Source organism: Tiliqua scincoides, chromosome 5 (assembly GCF_035046505.1).
Source record: "Tiliqua scincoides isolate rTilSci1 chromosome 5, rTilSci1.hap2, whole genome shotgun sequence".
NCBI lineage: Eukaryota > Metazoa > Chordata > Lepidosauria > Squamata > Scincidae > Tiliqua > Tiliqua scincoides.
The window spans coordinates 126956274-126978202 of record NC_089825.1 but is presented as its reverse complement, the minus strand read 5'-3'; the positions used below and the strand labels follow the sequence as shown (position 1 = coordinate 126978202).

The 21929-nt window shown below is 47.4% G+C and overlaps 2 protein-coding genes and 1 pseudogene across 2 annotated transcripts in view; 2 read left to right on the top strand and 1 right to left on the bottom strand.

Moving 5' to 3' along the window:
- Positions 1 to 3395, top strand: part of LOC136651052 (hydroperoxide isomerase ALOXE3-like) — a 29141-nt gene extending 25746 nt beyond the window's left edge. The window contains exons 13-14 of the mRNA XM_066627122.1: positions 781 to 951; positions 3216 to 3395. Of these exons, the coding sequence (XP_066483219.1) occupies positions 781 to 951; positions 3216 to 3395 (351 nt within the window). The remainder of the gene's footprint in view (positions 1 to 780; positions 952 to 3215) is intronic.
- LOC136654508 (5S ribosomal RNA) lies at positions 2551 to 2667 on the bottom strand (annotated as a pseudogene).
- An 8234-nt stretch (positions 3396 to 11629) lies between the features above and the next one.
- The window catches only part of LOC136651084 (hydroperoxide isomerase ALOXE3-like), a 17321-nt gene continuing 7021 nt past the window's right edge, over positions 11630 to 21929 (top strand). Inside the window, exons 1-6 of the mRNA XM_066627197.1 lie at positions 11630 to 11776; positions 16536 to 16740; positions 17847 to 17931; positions 18553 to 18675; positions 19415 to 19518; positions 21851 to 21929. The exon at positions 21851 to 21929 is cut by the window's right edge and continues 94 nt beyond it. Coding sequence (XP_066483294.1) covers positions 11630 to 11776; positions 16536 to 16740; positions 17847 to 17931; positions 18553 to 18675; positions 19415 to 19518; positions 21851 to 21929 — 743 coding nt within the window. The remainder of the gene's footprint in view (positions 11777 to 16535; positions 16741 to 17846; positions 17932 to 18552; positions 18676 to 19414; positions 19519 to 21850) is intronic.

Genomic DNA, 21929 nt, shown 5'->3' with positions numbered 1-21929 from the left:
CCATCAAGAATGGAATGCAGCTGTACATCTCCAGGGGGGAGGGAAGAGCTGAGAGGGCGAGCATCCAGCCCCACTTCCAGAGGACAGGGTCTTTGGTCTTTGTCTCTTGGTGAGATAGATGGTGGGTGCACATCCTGCCCCGCCAGGACCATGTGGCCTCTTAGGTAACTGAGGATCTACAAAAGAAGCTGACCCAGGTGAGAGTTAGGAAATAATAGAGATAGCCAGTTAGCTTTATTATTTTATGCTGATATGTTTTCTAGAAGTTTTTATGCCTCTAGCATTTGCTGCCTTTTGTAACTTTTTGTAACCCTATGTACTTAATAAAGTAAAAACCCTTTTACCATGTTGGTTCATTGTCTGTTGGGGAAAAAGGTTCAGAATCCTGCCTAGCCATTCAGCAAGCTACCAAAAATCCTCATTGTGGACTAGTGACTTGAGGACTGAGACTTTAAGTAAAGAAAGTGCTCAGTGCCTACAAGGGAGGGTCTCAGTATCCCTGGACTGAGGCACTGGCTCTTACAGGGTGGTGGCAGTACTACCAAACAGGGATCTTTGAGGGCTCTAGGGTTCAGAACCAACAACTCTGAGCACCCCAAAACCCTGGGAGAGTAAGACAAGTATACGACAAGCAGCAACAGAAGTAGGAAGAGATCACTAGGAAATACCCCCGTGCCTTTTAACTCAGGTTACTTGGACTCCCCACCCCCTCCCGCCTGGTCTTCCCATTGCCCCCACCAGATGCCAGCCCTGAACTCTTTTTTGGGTGTGTGCCAACAGTTTGACTTTGCTGCCTGGATGCCCAACACACCAGCCACCTTGAGGCAGCCTCCGCCAAAGATGAAGGGCAAAGCCACCTTGAGAAGCATCTTGGACACACTCCCTGAAGTCAATTCCACCTGCGCTCTTCTGTTACTGCTCTCGATTGTGAGCTATGAGCCTGGGGACCTGGTGAGTACTGTATGCCCAGGAGATTGTGGGATGGCAGAGTTTGGAAAAACGGGCAGTCACCAAGATGGGCAACACAGTGATGAATTTGTCCCTGAGCAAGGCAGGTGTGTTCTCTGAACTTGGACAAGACACTGTAATTCTACACTAAAAAAGCTGAATTCTGTGACCTGTGTAAATTAACACCAAAACATTAAAGCATCATATTGCTTCTGCACAAGGACATAGCTGAGGCTCCGCTTTCATACCATCAGATGAGCGCATAGTTCAAACTGATGGCTCTATATGACACTTGATGTAGTGCTGTGTTATTCACCAATGGCCAAACTCTTGCTGTAATGCTGGCTCCAAAGAAAATCCTGTTAAGCAAAGGCCTTCTCCTGCATTCCTAAGTGATTCTTCCAAGCAATGCCTACTCTTTTATTATTTCCTGTTCAGCATGACTATGGTCTTACTGATGAATAATCTCTTAGTCACCTTTTAATTGACCAGTTCCTGTTACCTTTTGGGAAGGAGGAAGGGCTTTAATTTCTAATTTCCTCCTTTCTCTCTCTCTGTCTCATGGCCAGTAAGGGGCAACTTATCACCTGTGTTTCAGCGATACTGAACAGGAAGCAATTGGGTGCAAAAGTCATTAGAAGTTTCTAATTAAAGCTTCTGAGAAACCTCTATTGCACTTTGCCAGTCAACCAGTAGCATAGCTAGAGGGGGTGCAAAGCGCTAGGTTTTGCACACAGAGGTGCCGTGCAAAACTCAGTGCTTTGCACCCCCTCTAGCTATGCTACTGCAGTCAATCGTGGTTAGTATGGTGTTCGGACCTGACTTGTGGCACTAAATTTATAATACAAACAAGGAAAAGTGAAACAAATCAAGTCTGGAAAAGCACAGTGTAACACACATGCACAGAGGAAGGTAACTACTTGACAACAACATTCTCTGAAGAACAACAGTCTCCAGAAGAAATTAGTTAGTGAGCAATTCCAGATTAAACTGGTAGTACAAAGCCAATCCAAGTCAAGTGGATACTTCACACCTTTTTCTCAAGTTGTACCTCAGAGATATACATGTCAAAATATCTTGCCAGTGAGCACAATTTTATTTTTCATTCTGCTTGCATTTGTTTGGGACGTGTGCCATACACACCCACAAGATCACACCTTCATCCTCCTGTTAATTAATCCATAACAATGGACACACCTTGTGTTCTGTACTCTTGATTGCCAAAGTGCGTTAGGTCAGTAGCATAGCTGCGGAGTGTGGTAAGAACTTCAGGTGCCGCAATGCACTGTGTAAACGGCCCCTCCCACTCTCGATTGGAGCAATTGGGGCAGCAACGGCGGGGTGTACAGGCGCTCAGTGCCATTGCTGCCCCAGTGGCTCTAATGGCAAGTGGGAAGAGCTGCTTACAAAGCGCATTGTGGCACCTGCAGTACTTACCATGCTACCACCCCCCTCTGGCTATGCTACTGTGTTAGGTCCTCCACTTGTTAACTTCTCTGCAGTGGAACATCCATTTTTGTGTCTTCTTGATTATGACTATAGAAGGATGACTAATGATGTTAAAATGGTTGGCAACCTTCAGTCTCGAAAGACTATGGTATAAGCCTACAGCACCCAGTATTCCCAGGCAGTCTCCCATCCAAGTACTAACCAGGCCTGACCCTGCTTAGCTTCCAAGATCAGACGAGATCGGGCATGTGCAGGGTAACAGTTGCTGCCATTAATGATGTTAAGGGAACATTTTCTCTGGTTTTCTGCCTTTCTGGATTTAACAAGGAACAGTTAAATTTGGAAATTTAACCATTAAAAAAAATTATTTCCTATATGAATGTTCCCTTAATGATGTTAATGAGGTCAACATTGTTGCTGTAAGATTCATCAATAATTAGGCTTAAGTCTCTTGAAAAGCACAGTTCCCAAAGTTGAATTTCATAAAGCAGATTTGAAATTTTTTTTTTAAGTTTACAAGTTTCGTTTTTGTAACGTTCGTTTTTTCAGTTGTGCTTTATTTCAGCTTCACATAGATGTAGCCAGTTATTTAACTTTATTTCATGTAATGTTTTGGTCTCTGCCTTCCCATAACCATAAATGCTCAAAGCAGTTTGCAACAATAGAGCTAAACAATACAAAATAAAAAGACAAGCAAAGCAATATCAGTGAAACCATATACTGTGTGACAACAGCAGAGCCACAGTAACACAATGAAGTTGAGCTGAGTCTCTCCCTCAGTTGCATTCTCTTGTGATGTGTGTCTTCCTTCCTTCCAGAGACCCCTGGGCTATTACCCTGAGGAGCACTTCACAGAGGGAGAGCCAAAAAAGCTTATTGCAGCCTTCCAGGGACGTGTGGCTGAGATCTCTAAGGAGATTGAGGAGAGAAACCGGACGCTGCCCATTGGCTACCTCTACCTGAACCCCTCAGAGGTCCAGAACAGTGTCTCCATCTAGCTCCAAAGAGCAGCTCTTCCCTGCACTTTCCTGCAGTGCGCTGAATGTCTCCCTGCCCGAGACAAAAAAATGTTCCAGTGATGACTGCATCTGAAATGTTGAGGCAAGAATACGCTCCTCCTTCTTGCAATCAGGAATTCCACAGTTCTGCAGTTTGAAGGGCGCCAGTGCATTTTGCTGCTTAATTTGCAAGCTCTTTTAAAATACTTGGCCTCTGCCATAGATTTTATCCCAGTCACGTCCCCTCGCCCATGTAATATTTTTAGTTTTTATAAAGCTCACATTGCCTTTCAATGTGAGGTCTAGAATCATAGAATACTAGAGGTGGAAGGGAACTTAGAGGTCATCTAGTCCAACCCTTGCTCAATACAGGCAGCTGGTACAGAATCCTTGGCGGGGGGGGGGGGCGGGCATCCAGCCTCTGCTTGGAAATCTCCCATGATGGCACCTGCCTGAGTTAGGAAATTTCTAATTACGAAATGCTTCCCCATGTGTGGCCTAAATCTTCCCCATAGTTTCACCTCACTGCCTCTAGTCCTGCACTCAGGAACCACAGTATTTTAAAAACCGAAACTAGCACAAGGGAAGGTTGTGATTGGGATCAAAAGTATTGCAAAGCCCCCCCACCAACAGTGGTTTTGCCAGTTTTCACTGCAAACTGTCTCTCCCCCCCCCCTTCTGGAACTTGGCAAATTATGGATGACTGCTACTCTCCTCTTAAAATGTATTATCATTTTAGTTACTTTGGACTGAACTTAACTCTGAGTTAATATCTGGGCTTCCCATAGGAACAGGAAACAGGTTGAAAGTAGTAGCCAGAAGAAAGCAAGTTTTGTACAAATCTGCTCACTGAGCCAGGGAGTTGAGACAAATTCGGTGAAACTCTCTTAACAAATTTTAAAAGCTCCCAATTCTTGTATCTCTTTTGGCTCCTTTTCCTCATATAATTGTGAGAATTCTCAGCCCACTTTGGAACTTTGACGTGCTTTCATGTGTTGCTTATTAAAAGGCACTTTCATTGGAATACGTGTTTTCTGTGTGAAAAATCTTTGACTCTCCTGAAACCTCCATGTTGCAGCATCTCTGATGCAAGGGATTCCTCCGACCCAACCAACTGGCCTAATCATGGAGGTGGCCCTCAAGGGCAACCTGGGGTGGAGGGATTCAAAGGAGCGTACCCCAGACCAGAAGGCTGAATCAGGTTTGGGGTAAGTGACACAAGGGAAGAGAAGTTTTTCTCCCATGCAAAGTCCTGTGTGATGCCACATTGTTATCTTGTAAATTGCTGCGATCAGGATGGCATGTCTAACCTGTGGTTGGCACAACCAACCTAAAAGTATCATTGCCTAATCCAGCCATTTTCAACCTTTTTCAGCTCAGGCACACTGTCAAGGCACTAAAATTGTCAAGGCACACTCCCAGTTTTTTTACTTACATTAAATTGCTATATTACAATTAATTTTTAATTAATATAATTAATACAATTAAACCATTGCATGACAAAGGGCACAATCCTAACCAGGTCTACTCAGAAGTAAGTCCTATTTTGTTTAATGGGGCTTACTCTCAGGAAAGTGTGGTTAGGATTGCAGCCAAAGACTTGGGGAGGGGAGGGAATGTGCCTGTGGAACTTACTTCTGAGTAGACATGCCTAGGATTGGGCTTTTGGTTGCACTCTTTTTTCTCAAATACATGAGCAGGCAATTGGCACTTCTCTCTCCTCCTCTCCCCCACCCACCCCCTCCCATAGGCACATTCCCCCCTCATCTCATAATTGCAGTTAGCACCTCTCCTACTATCCCTTCCCTCACTGGTCCACACCTTCCAAAGGTCCAGAATCACTTGCTTCACATTCCCCCCACAATTGCCTGCTCCTGTATTTCAGAAGAAAGTGTGACTAGTAGCCACTTTGCCCAATCCTAGGCGTGTCTACTCAGAAGTAAGTCCCATTATAGTCAATGGGGCTTACTCTCAGGAAAGTGGGGCTAGGAGAGGAACGTGAGAGCCCAGCCCAGCTCAGACATGTCTACTCAGAAGTAAGTCCCATTATAGTCAATGGGGCTTACTCCCAGGAAAGTGTGGATAGGATCGTGGCCCAACGCCCCTCCTTTGAAAGGCAAAGGCAAGGCAGGGAGGGTTGCTTTGGGGAGCTGCAGGCAACTGTGGCAAGGAGAAGGGACTTTCCTGGACCCTCAGCCAGCCCATTCTTAGGCTGGTGGCCTCAGCAGGCTTGCTGGCTTCCTACCTGCTTGCCTGCCCGGCTTCCTCCTACTCACTCTCCCCAGACATCTTCCAGGCTTCCCTGGAATCAGCAAGCAGGGCAGACAAGGGACTTGATACCCAATCCTAGGCAGGTCTACTCAGAAGTAAGCCCCATAATAGTCAATGGGGCTTACTGCTAGGGAAAGGAGGATCGGGTTGCAGCCTTCTTCTTGCTCACAGCAGGAGATGCAAAGCAGCAGAGGATGCTCCTTTTTCACTGCTGCAGCATGAGGGTCAAATGAGCCGCTTCTCCCGCCCACGGCTGCTGCCTGCCTCCTCTGGCTCCGCGGCACACCTGAGGCTGCCTTGCGGCACACTAGTGTGTCGCGGCACAGCGGTTAAAAACCGCTGGCCTATTCAGTGGATTGGCCAATGGGCTTACGGGTCATGTCCACAGGACATGTTCAGGTGTTTTCCCGTGGAATTACTGTCACCAAGACTGTTATGCACTGGGAGGTGTTCGCAACTGCACTGCACTGATGTTCACCTGGGCACATGTAGCCCTTCTGTTACCTGAAAATCCCCTTTTGCCTTTTAGTTGTGATTTTCTCTCTATCTGGTTATGTACTATGGACTAAAATATCATGCAGGTTAAACCTCAGCACACAGGCCACAATCAGGTCAAGTCACAAGCCTACACAACCTCCACCTCCCTGTGGTTACACATAATAGGAAGAAGTCTGGCATCTTAAATCATTGTTTAAGTGTCTCCTATTCATTGTATTGTTTTAACTCAATCACTGCTTAAGTACTCTCTGCAAACTGGAACTGCCTTCTTGTGTTGATGACTCATTGTATTGTTTAAGTTCCCCCATCTGGGAAGCCAGCCATTAGACCCCATTGAATTTTGCTGATAATCCTTTCACACACTCCCAAGCACCCTGCTGGTAGTAAGCAAGCTACCATCCAGCTCAGCTCTGTCTGAAAACCCTTTTTAAGAGAGGGCTTCCTGCCACAGGGTCTCTCTGGCTCTCGCTCCAAGGACCAACACATCTGTATTGTGTCAGAGGGTCCTCTTCACAGGACTCCCCCCCCCCAATCCAACTGCTCTGCAGGACAGGTAACTATTTTGCGCCTGGAACTCTTTCCCTTCTTTCCCCCCTTTTTTCACTCCTTCTCTCCCCATCTTTAGTTAGCAACTGGGTTTGGCAGACCAGGGACCCCTAAAATCCTTCCCTACAACCTTTCCCTTTTCTAATTTCCTCGGATGCACCAAATATGCAACCACCATAAAAGCTAGGTACACTAGATTCAAGTACTAGGACCACAAAACATATACTTATCATTTTTCCATGTGCATTATGTTTACCTTTGTGCTGTTGTAATAAAACTATAATCTTTTATTAAAAGTTATCTTTCTCTCAGTCTCCTCTTTAAGCTAAAGGGAATTTCTCTGCATTACGCAGTCTTGTTATCCAGCCTGCGATCCTGAGGTTCCAATAAGGGTAGTGTAATAATTCCCATAAACAAAACAGCCCTTTTGTTAACACTTCTGCACATGTCATGAGAATGAACTTCTGTTTGCTTTCCTTAATTTAAACTTACATTAAAAAATTGCTCTGCCCCAAGGAAAGAAGGTAAATAGATGGGTAGTTCATTCTTGGTTATCAACATTCAGAATAGACAGGCTCAGTGCATGACAGCTTAAGACTGGAATTTGCTCGCCTTCACATGGTCCCTCTCAAATTCATATGCCTCTCAAAATTCCACCCTCGCTTCCCAAAATTCTCTGGGATGTGGTCACATCACTCTGCATCAAGTTGCATTGAGAAGCTCCTAAGCTTTTTTGAGATATGCAGGATGACACTGATGGAATGGAGGAAACCAGGAATGCCATGTGCATATAATAGATACAAAGCCACACATTCCATGAGGAAGCTTGTTCACACACCGGATGAATCCCCATGCTGAGTCCTGGAGTCATCCCAACTGACATGTGGACCAGTAACTTCTACCTAGTGCCCTGTTCTTCGTGATACCCTCCTAAGACAGGAACAGTCCAGCGATAAAGATTTAGCCAGTAAAGTCGAGTGAAACCTCCAAGCGTAGAAGCAGTATATCTGCACTCCTCACTCTTGCTTGTGAGCCGCCCAGGAGGATTTGGCTGGTAACCAAATGGAACTTTGGGTCTCTCCCAGCAAGGATGTTCTTATGGGGAATGCAGCCACACCCGGCCCACGAGTTGAAGTTGCTGTATTGGGTGGAAAACTCCATGCAAATGAAAGGACAGCCAAACCCCGTGAACTGTGCAGTGATGATGAGAAGTCGAAAGGAAATGCAAGATGTGCAACCAAGTACTGAGGAACTCTGTGAGTCATCTGGAGAAGGAAGAATGAAATCTCTGTCAATAGGAAGCCTATTATGTGCTAAACTGAGCCAGCCCTTGGGAGCACAGAGATAAGAGCACAGAGCTCCGAGGCCAGCCTGCAGCAGGCACACCTGGGTGTCCAAACCAGAAGGGGCATTGCTGAGTCTTACTTAAGGGTTTGCTTCAAAGATTTTTGCCCCTTACACAAGAAGCTCCACCTCCTTGCTCCTAAGAACAGCCCTGCTGGATCAGGCCACAGGCCCATCTAGTCCAGCTTCCTGTATCTCACAGTGGCTACCCTTCTCTTGCTGGTGCTAATGGTTTGCATGGCACTTATAGTCTGCAAAGCACTTACAAATCATTGCCTCGTCTAAGGTGGCAACCACAGCTACATGCTCTCATTTTGCAGGTGGCAAACTGGACTGGTGAGTATAACTGTGTGCAGGGCGCCCACACAGAATGACAAGTGACAAGTGAATCAAGAGCTCAAGCAAAAGTTGGGTGTGCTGAAAAAGGTCGCAGATGTACCACGGGAATTCGGAGCGCAGCAGTTGGAAAAGCACTGAAAAACTCTTTCTGGTTCTGCGGTTCTGTTTCTAGGGCAACTGTCTGTAGTAACAAATTGTCTGTCCCTCTTCCTCCAGCAAAAGAAGGACAATTTGTTACTACAGGCAGTTGCCCTAGAAACAGAGCCGCAGAATCCTGACTAGCCTCCCAGAAGCTGGAAGTGGCATCACCAGAGACCACAGAGGTCAGTGAGCCAGGAGAAGAAAAATGTTGAAAATCACTGCCCTTGACCGAATAGCACAGCCAACTTCCAGGGAGCCCTTTTGCCTTCAGTTTCCTGCCTGAAATGGAAGGAACTGTACTCGGTGGTGTAGCTAGAGGGGTGCAAAGCACTAGGTTTTGCAGTGAGCCTTGCCGCGGCTTGCAAGCGCCACCCCTTCTGAGCCATTCTGGACGGAGTATGTATCCCTCCGTTTTGCACCCACAGCCCACATTCTGGACGGAGTGTGTATGCCTCTGTTTTGCACCCACAGCCCAGAATGGCTCCAAAGGAGAGGAGCTACCTGCTCCTGTGGTGAGACTGCCTGCAAAACTTAGTGCTTTTCACCCCCCTCTAGCTACACCACTGACTGTACTAGCTGCCTAGCAGCCCCCGACATCCTGAGTCACTGCTAGAATGGCCTGCATGTCTTTTTCTGGAACAGGCCTGCAATAACCCACAGAAGCCCACTTCATCTCCCAATTAAAAAAGCCCAAAATCACCTCCCATTTGCCCCAATAAAAAGAGCTTCATACTACAGCTTAGCCTTCCATGCCGGAGACAGAACATTTAATTGGCAGCCTCATTTTAATCTGTTTTTAATGAGTAGAACACCAGCAAATGATAGACAATTAGACATGCTTTTTTGTTGGCATCCTTCAGTCTCAGAAGACTCTGGTATCGCGCTCTGAATGGTGGTTCTGGAACAGAGTGTCCTCTCCAGTGCGCGAAGCCTGGGCAAAGTAGATATGGAGGATAGACTGTTTCCCATGCAGCAAATCCCCTCTCTCCATGTCACTGAAATGATCCAATGGAAAGGCAGAAGCCAATACGGTTGGTTCCAGCGGCGTCACAGGAGTTGCCAGAACGTGACTGTGTTCAGACATGAACTGCCTCAGGGACTCCGGCTCCGGATTTTGCCTCGAGGTTGACTCCTGAAGCCTTTTCCATAACTGGATGCAGTGGAGGTTAGGGATCAGTTTTCCTTCTCTCAGTTGAACTGCCTTCCCAGGTTGACGAGTCCCATCTACCTGGTGGGTGGCTGTTCAGTCGCCTCTTACAACAAGTACAGCCAAACAGAGGGCCTATTCTTATCCCCAGCCCCCAGGGGTGCCCCAGAGGGCAGCAAGGGACTGGAGAACCTGCCAATAGCTCCATGCCAGAAGAAGAGGCTACGCACCCTTGTTGCTCAATGTCAATCTACTTTGCCTTCAACCCACTGGTCCTTGTTTTATTTTAACCAATTCTCAGGCCTTTTGTAAGTCCTGCTGATGTGAAGTTTTGGTGCCATTTCTTCTGGGGTCCTAGAGGTGAACCTGACCTGCGCCTGAGATTAGGTTGAGACAAATCTGCTTCAGTTGCTTGCTGCTTCGCTAATCTTATCAATGGCAAGCCTTTTGCTGACAAGTTAACAAAGTGCCTGGCTAACCACAAGCGAGTCGTATCCTTTAGACACTAGATAAAATTAGAAAAGCAAACATACTTGAAACGGTCAAAGCGAGACAAGGCTACTTCCCTTGAGAAAGTGAGGAGGGGGCGAGTGCACGAGAGGGACGAAGTGGAAACGTACCCGAGAACTTCCCTTTCTGGAGATGCTTTGTTTGAATTACAACCGGAATGTATAAAAATTGTGTTCCACCTGACTGGAGGTGCCCTTTTGGATTTGAGCTGCGGCTCCCACGGGCCTTGCTGAAACAATAAACAGCCTTCATAGCCTTCCACCTTTCAGAGTCTTGCTTATTCAGTCTCAGCGGCACTGGACAGACCCACCCCTGTCTACCAACTGGCTCTGCCCTTCAGGGCAGGGGTACGACACATGCAATACAGGTTCAATCTGTGCACAGTGAACCCAGATTGCTGACCTATTAAAAAAAAATGCTCAGACACTAAAAAGGCACCCTCAGCTTCCAGTGCTGTTTTCTCTGAAGGGAGTCAGAACCCAAGTAGTGCTGCAGGTCCTGGAACTTCTCCCCATGCGGGGAAGTAGAACCTGAAAAAAAAATGGTTGGCAACCTTCAATCTCGAAAGACTATGGTATAAGCCTACAGCACTCCCAGGCGGTCTCCCATCCAAGGACTAAGCAGGCCTGACCCTGCTTAGCTTCCGAGATCAGACAAGATCAGGCATGGAAAGACTATGGTATAAGCCTACAGCACCTGGTATTCCCAGGCGGTCTCCCATCCAAGTACTAACCAGACCTGACCCTGCTTAGCTTCCGAGATCAGGCGAGAACGGGCATGTGCAGGGTTGCCAAAGTTTTGAGTGCCCTTGCTCCTGCGCCTTTGACAAACACTTTCTCAGCAGACTTAAGAAGATGTAATCACCTACAGAGAGTGAACGGAGGCCTCAATTGGTAAGTCCCACTCTTGACCTACACGCAATCGTCTGAAGGGCTGAATGGCGCCTCCTTGTCCACACCTGTGTGCAAAATCCTAATAACAGGTAGAGTTGACAACTGGCCGGGAAAAGAAAAACCTGCCTTGGCCTCTTTCTCTCCCATCAAGATAGGCTTGGACTGCAGTAAGCTGCAGGTGAAGATTTTCCTGGCAGGGAACTCAGGAGCAAAGTGTAGCTTTGAGTGTGGGCCACGGGGGCTGGTTCAAGGGCTAGCGATCCTTCCTGTAATATAGGTTGCAAGAGTCTCCCCCCCCCCCCCCGATCATCTCCATCCCAGCTGCCTGCAGGGATTAGTCCCTGTTGCTCCACAAAGTTGTGTGGGAGTTGGGAGGGGCCTTTCCACACAGCCCCAGGATTACTCCCTTCTCCCCATTCTCAGCCCTCGGTAGTTGGTGGACTGGCTGGTTCTCTTCTGGAATGACAGATTCCAGGCAAAGGAAGAAGGAGAACTGCCTGGTGTTGTGACGGCTGATTGCAGCAGCAGCTACTGCAGCAGCACTCATGGCCCCCTACAAGATCCGAGTGTCGACAGGCAACTTTCTGTGCGCAGGGACGATGGACTCCATCTCCATCACTTTAGTAGGGTCACTAGGGGACAGCCCCAAGTTCCAGCTGGATAAATGCGGCAGAGATTTTTCTCCAGGAGAGGTGAGTGCTTTGGTTTTTGCATGTGGTGGTGATTACACAGGTCTGCAAAAAAATTTTTTTGGACAGCTGTTTTGGTTTTGTTGACTGATTCTTATGTTTTTTGGTGCGCTGAATCCAAAAACGATAGCAGTTTTGTCCTGGGACGTCAGGTTTTCGAACAAACGGGTGGTCATCGTCTTAAAAAATCTCTTAACGCAAATATTTTATTTACATGAAAAATATTAACTCATTTGCACAGGTGACAACAAAATTAACACCACACTCAAGTAGATTGCTTGTGAAATCGTCTTTTTTTAAACTCTAAACTTCTTTTTGAGCTTTTCCTCTTGTAGGTGGCTTCCGGAAGATCCCTATACAACATCCAGCAGTAGTCAGCCATCATCGTTACACTCCATTTCCCTTGATACCTTCTTTCCATTTCTTTTATATCTTGATGGAAATGTTCTCCCTGCTCTTCACTCACTGCTCCCAAATTTTCAGGAAAATAGTCAAGGTGTGAGTTGAGAAAATGGACTTTTAAGCTCATGGAGCAACCAAGCTTGTAGAACGCTTTCAACATTGTTTCCACCATTTCCTTGTAATTTGGGTCCTTTTGGTTTCCCAAAAAGTTATTTATGACCACAGTAAAGGCAACCCATGCTTCTTTTTGAGTTGGAGTCATTGAACTGATGAAGTCTTTGTCAGATATGAGTTTTCTAATATCCGGGCCAACAAAAAACCCCTCTTTCAGTTTTGCCTCCGTTAAACCTGGAAACTTGGATCTCAAGTACTTGAAGCATTCACTATCTTTGGGAAGTGCCTTAACAAATTGCTTCATTAATCCTAATTTTATATGGAGTGGTGGTAATAAAACCTTCTCAGGGGGGTACCAATGTATCTCTGAGAACATTCTTTTCACCAACAACTAGACTTCTTGGTGGCCAATTTTTTTGCTTCCAGTGATTTTGTCGGTCTCTACTGTCCCATAAACATAGAAAACAAGGGTATTTGGTGTACCCAGCCTGTTGTCCCAGCAGCATACACAATACTTTTAAATCCCCACATACCAACCAGTTTTGGTTTTGATAACCCACTTTCTTGAGTACCAGCTCCAAGTTCTCATAAGTCTCCTTCAAGTACACCGAATGAGCAACAGGAATGGACGCATAACGGCCACCATTGTGAAGTAAAACTGCTTTTAAGCTTCTTTTGGAAGAGTCAATGAAAAGCCTCCATTCAGAAGAATCATACTGAATGTGGAACTGAGCCATCAACCCCTCTAAATCAGAGCAAAACACCAAATTGCCCTCATGAAAAAAGTAAGACAGAAAGTCATTTATCTGATGTGTGTACCATGCAAAAGATGTACCTTCCATCAACAAATTTTTGCTTTTAAGTCTAGAACATGTAGTTTCATGTTTTTTGGGAGCACTGGCAGTGAAAATAAATTTGTTTTTCCATGTTCAGTTTTTTTCCCCCCCAAGTATGATGAATCTGAAATTTAGTGATTTCCAGCTACCTGTTTGACCAAGCCACATTTCGATTGTGAAAAAACCTGACGTCCCAGGAAAAAACGGTGGTCATTTTCAAATTTAGCACACCAAAAAACATAAGAATCAGATAAAATTATGAAAACAGCTTTTTGGTTGCAGACCTGTGTTACAGGCCAGACTTGGCTGCTGCGTAATACATATTCTAGGCTTGGCCGTTTCCTGGGACCCGTCCTTTGTAAATCACTGCCCACCAAAGGCACAAGTAGCAGTTGCCTTTTCTGAGTACTTGAGTCAAACTTTGTAGTAGGTGTTTGTCATTCATCACAGCACAGCTCCCTCTCCAAATCTCTAGAAGTCGAATCTCCGAGTGGATGCATATTGCACAGAGGCATCACTAGGGTTTGCCCCACCTGGGGCAAGAGGTCACCCTCACGATGAACCTCCTCCTGTACCAGACCATACAGAATAAATTACAATATTATACACACAACCTAAATGCAGTGACATCTCTATTGTCACCCCCATTCTCTCTCTTTATTTATTTATTTTTATTTAATATACAGGTATAACCTAATTACACACAGATTTTTCACCTGTGTTTTTATCTCAATGCGATGAGAAGGGTCTTTTAAATTAAAGGAAAAAAGTCATTTAACAATAGCCTCGTTAATACGAGAGGGCAGCCAGCTGACAGTCCATCCATCATTCTCTCTCCAGGCACTTAGAACAGCTTCACTCCAAGGCAAGCAACCCCTCCCCCCCAGCATGTGAAAGATCGATAATCACTGCATTCCTTCCCAGCGCTGCGCTCTGGGTGAAGGGAGGGGTTGCTGACTCGGAGTGAAGCCTTTCTAAGCACCTGGAGAGAGACTGATTGATGGATTGTCTGCCCAATGACTCTGTCTCGCATCACAAAGTTCAGCAAGGCTGTTTTTAAATTGCCTGGCAAAGGGTCATTGTTTTTTTAAATGAATTTGCTTTAATGTGATTTTTGCCATCCAGTACAGGGGTTCTGTGTAACAGTACGGCACAGGGTTATTATGACAGGCTGTGTCATAATAACACCTCATTAGCTTTTGGAACAATCCGTCTCATTGGTCAGTTTTGAGTTAAGGAAATCCAGTTTATGTTCCAGTGTTCTTTTTCTGGTTATTTGGCCGTAACTTTTGAAAGAATACAGTTATTTCAGTGAGGCTTGGTTCACTGTGTTCTGCATGAAATTACCCATTGTATGATGCATAACATAATGGAATGATTCATAAATACAAATTTTCCAAGAGGTTTCCAAAATTTTGGCCACTAGTGGGTGGGGGTGTCGCCTCCCCCCAAAGACACCACTGATTTTATGTCTCAGATCTGTCTAGGCAAACACAGGTACAGGGGCAACAGGTAGCTTTCCCTTTCGTGTCCTGAAGCTGCTGAAGTGTAATCTGAATTGTTGATAACATAAGAAAAACAGAAGAACTGGATCAGGCCAAAGGCCCATCTAGTCCAGCTTCCTGTCTCTCACAGTAACCCACCAAATGCCCCAGGGAGCACACAAGACAACAAGAGAGCTGCATCCTGGTGCCCTCCGTTGTACCTGGTATTCTGAGGTAGCCCATGGGTGGGCAGCAGGGAAGCTGGAGGCGGGGTTGGGTATCCCAGCAGATATGCCAGATCCTGATCCCGTTCCTGGGCAACCTGGGCCAACTCCTGGCTGCTTGGATCTGTGCCACCTCTTTTGGTGGCTGCAAAGGGGAAGCTATTTCCCTTACCCCGGGCCAAGCCACTTGCATCCCGAAGCTTGGGTAAGGGGCAGGCATGCCAGGCTCCCTTGTGTTCCAGCACAAATTAGGATTGCGCTGTTTATTCAAAAAATGGCTACCCGTCTTTCCCTTGCTAAAGCAGACGCCCAAGGCTGCTTACAAAACTTTCACAAAACAACTATAAAACAATTGTATTGTTCAGTTGTTGATAACCTGCCAACTTTTTTTTGCCCTCTGCCCTGGATCTCCTCTTTGGTAAATAGGCATGACACGTTTTAGTATATAGGTATGACATGGCTACACCTTGCTAGTAAAAGCAGGTTGCAATACAGAAGTTTCCTATTCTTTTTGTGGCAGAGGACATCTGGGCAGATGCGGGTTTGCATCATCAGTGTAAAGCCAGGCTTTTCAACCTTTTCCTCCAGGTACCACCACTGCCGCTAGAGAGCTATGCACGGGAGTGGGTGCCTTGCTCCACAATGGAGGCTTTGACCTGCACCCTTTTCCCCAAACCTCCTTCCTCTGACCCTTTTGCAGGGCCAAGCAGGGCGGCGCCAGAAGATCACCATGGTGTAGTGAAAAGCCCTGATTTCTTCCTAGAGTTTTGCCTGTTTTTCAGCAGTTTTGGATATTTCTCAACCCCCCCCCCCCCCAAGTGCCGAGGTGCATCCAGAAGAAGCTGCCCAGTCACTGGAAGGCAGCAGCCACAGTTACCTCTCACTGGGGTGGCATTTTTTGTTTGAACATCTTCTTCTTCCCCAGCTAAGTGGTAAACAGAGAACTTGACTTTGAGGCAGTCGGTTGGAACGTAAAGCCCACCTGATTTCCAGGCCTGGGAAATTCAGGGGCTCAGGTGCCTGCCCCCAGCACCCAAACCGGCAGGTGTAGCCTGGTTAATTCCCACAAGTTATCAGAAACAAGCTCACACATTCCCCCCACCCCATTGCGCACTTGCCTAGATTTGACACGGGAAACACTGGTTGTTTTATGGTGGAGGGAAGACTTGCCCGCTCACCTTGCTACAAGGATGGGAAGAGCAGACCCTGCCTGGAGGAAGCTGTTTAGGAGTGCTGGAGGAGACCTTTCCTTAACAGGGTTTTCTTGGCAGCGGCATTGCTGGAGAACTGTGGATCGCACCAGGTAACAAACTCGGGGTGGTGGTGACACCACTACTGGCCAAAATTGTGAAAATCTTGGTATTTTCAAAAAAATGCATCATGCTATATATCATTCGATGTGTGATTTAATGCAGAACGCAATGAAACAAGCCACATTGAAATATCTATATTCTACCAAACATTATAGCCACATAACCATAAAAGGAAAACACGGCCTTCTGTAACAAAAAGTTGATTTCTTTAGCTCAAACCTGACCAATTGCTGGTCTGGGCACTGCACCTATTTTGTCCTCCTTCTTCCCTTGCGTATGTCAATGGGGCTCAGTTCCAGCTGCCATACTATGAAGGGTCATTAAGGGCCCCAGTACCTCTGGTTGAAAACGGTTTCTCCAAATCATCATTTCCCCTTCTGCTTCCCCAGGTGGACGAATTCACACTTCACAGCGAGCAAGACTTGGGGTCCATCCTGCTGGTCCGACTTCACAAGGAGCCATATGGCGCCTTCCCTCAGACCAGCTGGAACTGCAGCTTTGTGGAAGTGATGAGTCCCCAGGGGAACACCTACCACTTCCCTTGTTACCAGTGGATCCTGGGGTACCACACCCTTGTGCTGAGAGAAGGAGCAGGTGAGACCACGTCATACCCCCCACCCCAGCATTTCAGAGATGGAAAAAATAGGGACGTGCTTGTCATTCTGTCCTTGGTTCAAGGATCAGTGCCTGAGGCCTCTTCTCACCTGACTTCCTCCCCCACTGTGGTCAAGATGGGTTGCCAAAGACGCCACCCTGTCTTTCGTTTCTTCTGCATCCGCTTGACCTCTGCTGAGCCAAGAGGATGTGTGTTCCTCTGGTAACAGTGACACAAGAAAAACTCAGTAGGCCTGTGTATGCCAGCAGTAGTTCAAAATATGCCTCAGCAGCTGCAGTGGGAAAGGGCAGGCGGTGCCCAGCCCAGCGCCGTCATGTTCATGTACTCACAGTTACATGCACAGGGCGAGGGGCAAAATGCCCACACTCAGTTCTGGCCTTGTCTGAAGAATCCTGGCCTTCTGCTTACTGCAGAGTGGCGGTGCCATCCACGAACCAGCAGCTGCTTCCAGCAGCAGACCTGGCAAAATGGATCCTTGTAGTTAAGAGCCCCGAGAAAGATTGGATGGTGTCATAGGAGTCATCCAACTGGAAGAGGGAAAACCACCTGGCCCTTCCATCCCACCCTGTACCTAGACAGCTACCTCTGGTTGCCCAATGAGTGGGTGCAGGAGGACTGGCTGGGAGCTGAAGTCTCTGGTCTCCTGCACACAGCCAGAGAAAGAGAGCAGTGCGCAGCCAGTCACACGATTGGGAATGGCATTCCAAAGACAGAGCGTCCGGGAAGCACCCCCAGACACAGACTCGCTTCGTTTCCAGAGACCCAGAACTGGGGCTCCCACCCTCTTTGTGGACGCTTGCGTGGCTGCAGATCAGGCAGAGGCACTGCTGGCTTTCTGCCACTTGCAAAGGGTGTTGCAAAGCATGGGCATCTGTTCACTGCAGTCGTGGCACCCCTCCCTACAACCCAGCCCCCTGGCCCCAAGCGACCCACGGCCAGTGAAAGCCAGACCAAGGTGGGCTCAGGGGCACTCAGTGTCTTTTCAAGATATATGGAAATCAAAGTCACATCATTCCATAACTTTCCATGGGTCATTTCCTCCCATCCTGTGATCTTTTCCCAATCCCTCTGTTTTCCTTTACAGCCAAAACCATTTCTGAGGATGCTGATAACCAGCTGCTTTTACTGCACCGTAAAGAGGAGCTGAGAACTAAACAGGAGGCCTACAGGTTCGTGGATATCACTGGCAGGATGAAAAAATGAGGAGCTGAACATTTAGTGGGGTTCCTTTGCAGAACCCTTGAAAAACAGTCACCCTCCCAGGAGGAAGGTGGAGAAGATGGAGAGAGGAAGACGTGATCAGCCACTGCATTCAGAAGCAAACATGTGTGTTTCATTTGAGGAGCGCAGCAAAGAAAGCCACAACTCCCGTGCATGGGAGGGGGTTCACAGGTACAAGTGACCCCGGGCAGCACGGCTGGGGGGGGCCACTGCTGCCACCCCAGCTGTGCTGCCACGAGGGCTGCCCGTGTCTACTGCCTCCCCCCAGAGGCATTCTGAGGGCCAGAGATCCTGCACACAGCCCTCCTGTCCCTCAGAACGCCTTCTGGGGAAGCCTTAAAACATTACTTCCGGTTTTCAGCCAAAAATTTTACAGCCTTCCGGAGCCCTTAGAAAGGAGGTGTGCCCCCAGGTGACACAGTGACCAGGACTGCCATTGTGCAAACAAATGCCTCTTTGTACCCTGAGATACGAGATGCTTTCAGATGAAATTAGATGAAAAGTGCAAGAAAGAAACCTCCTCCTCAGATCTGCTCCATTTATGTCTATTTTTTAAATTCCTTCTGCAGATATAAAGAATACCAGCCAGGCTGGCCCAGATGTCTGGACATTGACGTAGTTGCCCAGTTACATCCAAATGACCGATATTCCCGCCCCATGGCCACTGCCTTCAACACACACATGACGGTCGCGTGAGTATTTGACCGTTTTGACCATCTAGGGGTGGGGGAAGCGAAATCTCCACTTAGCTAGCCATGGTTCTGAGGTGTTTGTTTCCAGTGACTAAGAGGATTACCGCCTAAGTCTTAGTGAACCCAGTGGGCTTACTTCTAAGTAAGGAAAATAACACCATTTTCCGACACCTCAACCCACGGTCACTGAATACTGTATTTACAAAAACCCACTTCACGCAATTCCCCAGTGGCCATTTCACAAATTTGAAACTGGTCACCTGTTCCGAAAAGATTTCAATGCAACCAGAGAGAGCTACGGCTGGGCTGGGAGGCGATTCCAGGCAGAGTGAACTGGATGGAACGAGCTGTCCCTTTCACTGGAGAGAGCTGTCCCCTGTTTTCTGGCAGAGGTCCTATCTCGGTGATGAGAGACATTAAACAGGTGAAGCTTCCCACCATCATGCAGCTCCGTGTTGGAGGAAGGCTTGTACCTCTTAAGTGCTTGCCAGCTGTTCGAGGGAAAGGCTGCTTCTCAGTGGTGCAGCACCTACGGGGCATGCAGAAGCTGGAATCCCTTTGAATCCCTGGAAGCGTCTTTAAGTAGGGCTGGGGAGCCAACCCTGGAGTGTAACTGCCTGGCCAGTAGCTCCTGATTCAGTATTTTCATAGAAAAGTGTCGGAGCTCTTCCAAGATACAAGGAGGCAACCTTATTTCCCACCTTTAGTTGTTCATTTTGTTCTCCTTTTCTGATGCCAGGGAAGTGGAGCTGAAGCTGAAAGGTCTGCTGGACTGCAAGAATTCTTGGGGCAAACTTGCAGATGTGCGACGGGCCTTCTGGTTTAACTGGTCACCCACCGCAGGTCAGTTCTGAGGCTCCGTCTTGTGCCTTTCCTCTAATCTCTGGTAGCCCATTGACCAACATGTCCTTTGGCACTGAAGCCAGGTGCTGGAGGAAGGAAAGGGGGCCAAGCAACTGGACACCCTCACTTTCCAAGACCCTGGAGCATTTGACCCAACTTACCTTCCAGAGAGCCAAGGCGGTAAATAGCTCTTAGTGTCTTTCCCAGACAAGCAAGACGCTCTTAAAGTACAGGTGGTTTATTGAAGTAGAGAGGACCAGGACAAAGCAGGAGCAAGAGAGCTACAGTCAGAGGCAGCACAAAAAGAAACAGAAAACTGTTCCTCATTGCGCATTCCCTGCCCTGCAACATACAGCCAGGCAGCCTGAAGACACAGTCTTTCTCCTTAAACCACTGAACCTCCTTCAGATGATGGCACTTCCTCCCCACCCACCTTCCTTTTCAAATGGAACTTTAGGGCACTGGACTTCTAGTTTTCTCATTTTAGCAGGAGAGCCTTGTTCGCCCCCTGGGCCTTCCCCTAAGGTCAGGTGGATGGAAGCAGTCAACAGGCAGCTTGTGATCAGAGTCCAGCAGGATGCCACAGGTCTCATTGTTGCCTCTTGTTCCAAAGGGTACAAGTGCCAACAGTGACATTGTTTTGCTACCCGGGTTCCTACTGAGCAAGCTCAAAGTGTTACCAGCAGGGATGTGCATTGTTACTCTGCACATGCCCAATCTCGTCTGATCTCAGAAGCTAAGCAGGGTCAGGTCTTGGATGGGAGACCGCCTGGGAATACCGGGTGCTGTAGGCTTATACCATAGTCTTTTGAGACTGAAGGTTGCCAACCATGTGCAGTGCAACAACAACAACAGTATTTATATACCGATTTTCAACAAAAAGTTCACAAAGCAGTTTACAGAGAAAATCAAATATCTAATGGCTCCCTGTCCCAAAAGGGCTCACAATCTAAAAAGATGCAACACCAGCAGACAGCCACTAGAAAAGACACTGCTGGGGTGAGGTGGGCTAGTTACTCTCCCCCTGCTAAATAAAAGAGGAGCACCCACTTGAAAAAGCGCCTCTTAACCAGTTAGTAAGTACATGACAGGAGAGCCTCCTTGGGTGTAAGCAGGCAAGGCAGCTGCAGTGCTTTCCCATAGACTACAATGGGGCGATTCTGCCTCACCTGTCTCCCCCATACCACACCTCCCTGGTTACCAGGGCTTCCCTGATGTAGTATGGAGCGGTAAAGAGGTCCTAATGACAGTGGAACTAGGCAGATCTGAGCCAGACCTGCTTTCTTTTTGGATACAAAGTTTTCACCAGGGGATGGGGGTTCCCATTTACTACAGGACCAGTGACAGCCTGGCCTACTCTTATGCTTTTAATTGCAATGACATGCAGGGATTAGCCTACAGTCTTCTCCTTCTTCTTTAGCTCTTAGCTCTTGCTTGAGGAGCAGGTTGTCCACTCAGCCAATATGCTGCTGTAGGTGCTGCTGGGTTCCAAGTGCCATTCATGACATGCTTCGCACTCTTGGCGATTGCTGGAAATATTTGTAGCCTCATTGACGGTCAATTGCTGGTTCCTTAGAGCTTCTTCAATGTGTGTGAGCCACATTTTCTTTGTTGAACCCTCCAGTAGAGAGGTTACTGCCTGTTGAACCCTCCACTAGGGAGGTTGCTCTCACCAGAGGGGCTTGTGGGGCAGCCAACTGGTGTTCATTCTACAGAGATGCCAAGAACGCCAAGGACTGTCCCAACTCAAGCCCAGTTGCAAAAGGAGGATAGTCACCCTGCCGCAGTGGCCAGAACTGGGAAATCAGGGAAACCAGGCAAGGAACCATATGGAAACCTGAAATAGCCTGCAGTGCTTGCCATAGTATAAAGATAAGGGTTCTCTCCAGTTAATTTCTGCAGATCAACCTGCTTTTAAGGGTGCAGGAGTGGGAGCCTGTCAGATATTTGACAATCCAAGAATTGCAGCTCTCTGTCTTCTCTTCCGTGACTGATCAAAGGTGCTTCTTCGTTGCTGTTTTCACCTTCGCACTGGTCCTGCTGAGAGATGCATTGCTCTGAAAATTGCTCTCTGCATGTCCTCCATGCTTTGAGCAGAATGGAGAATTCTAGGCCAAGAAATATCTTCAGTCTCGAAAGACTATGGTATAAGCCTACAGCACCCAATATTCCCAGGCGGTCTCCCATCCAAGTACTAACCAGGCCTGACCCTGGTTAGCTTCCAAGATCAGACAAGATTGGGCATGTGCAGGGTAACAGTTGCTGCCATATCTTTACATATTCACTTGTGAGCAAATGCTAGCAGTCCTAAAAGGTATCTCTGTGTCCACAGAATATGTCAGCAAACACTGGGCTGAGGACAGGTTCTTCGGCTACCAGTACCTCAATGGAGTGAACCCAGTCATCATCCG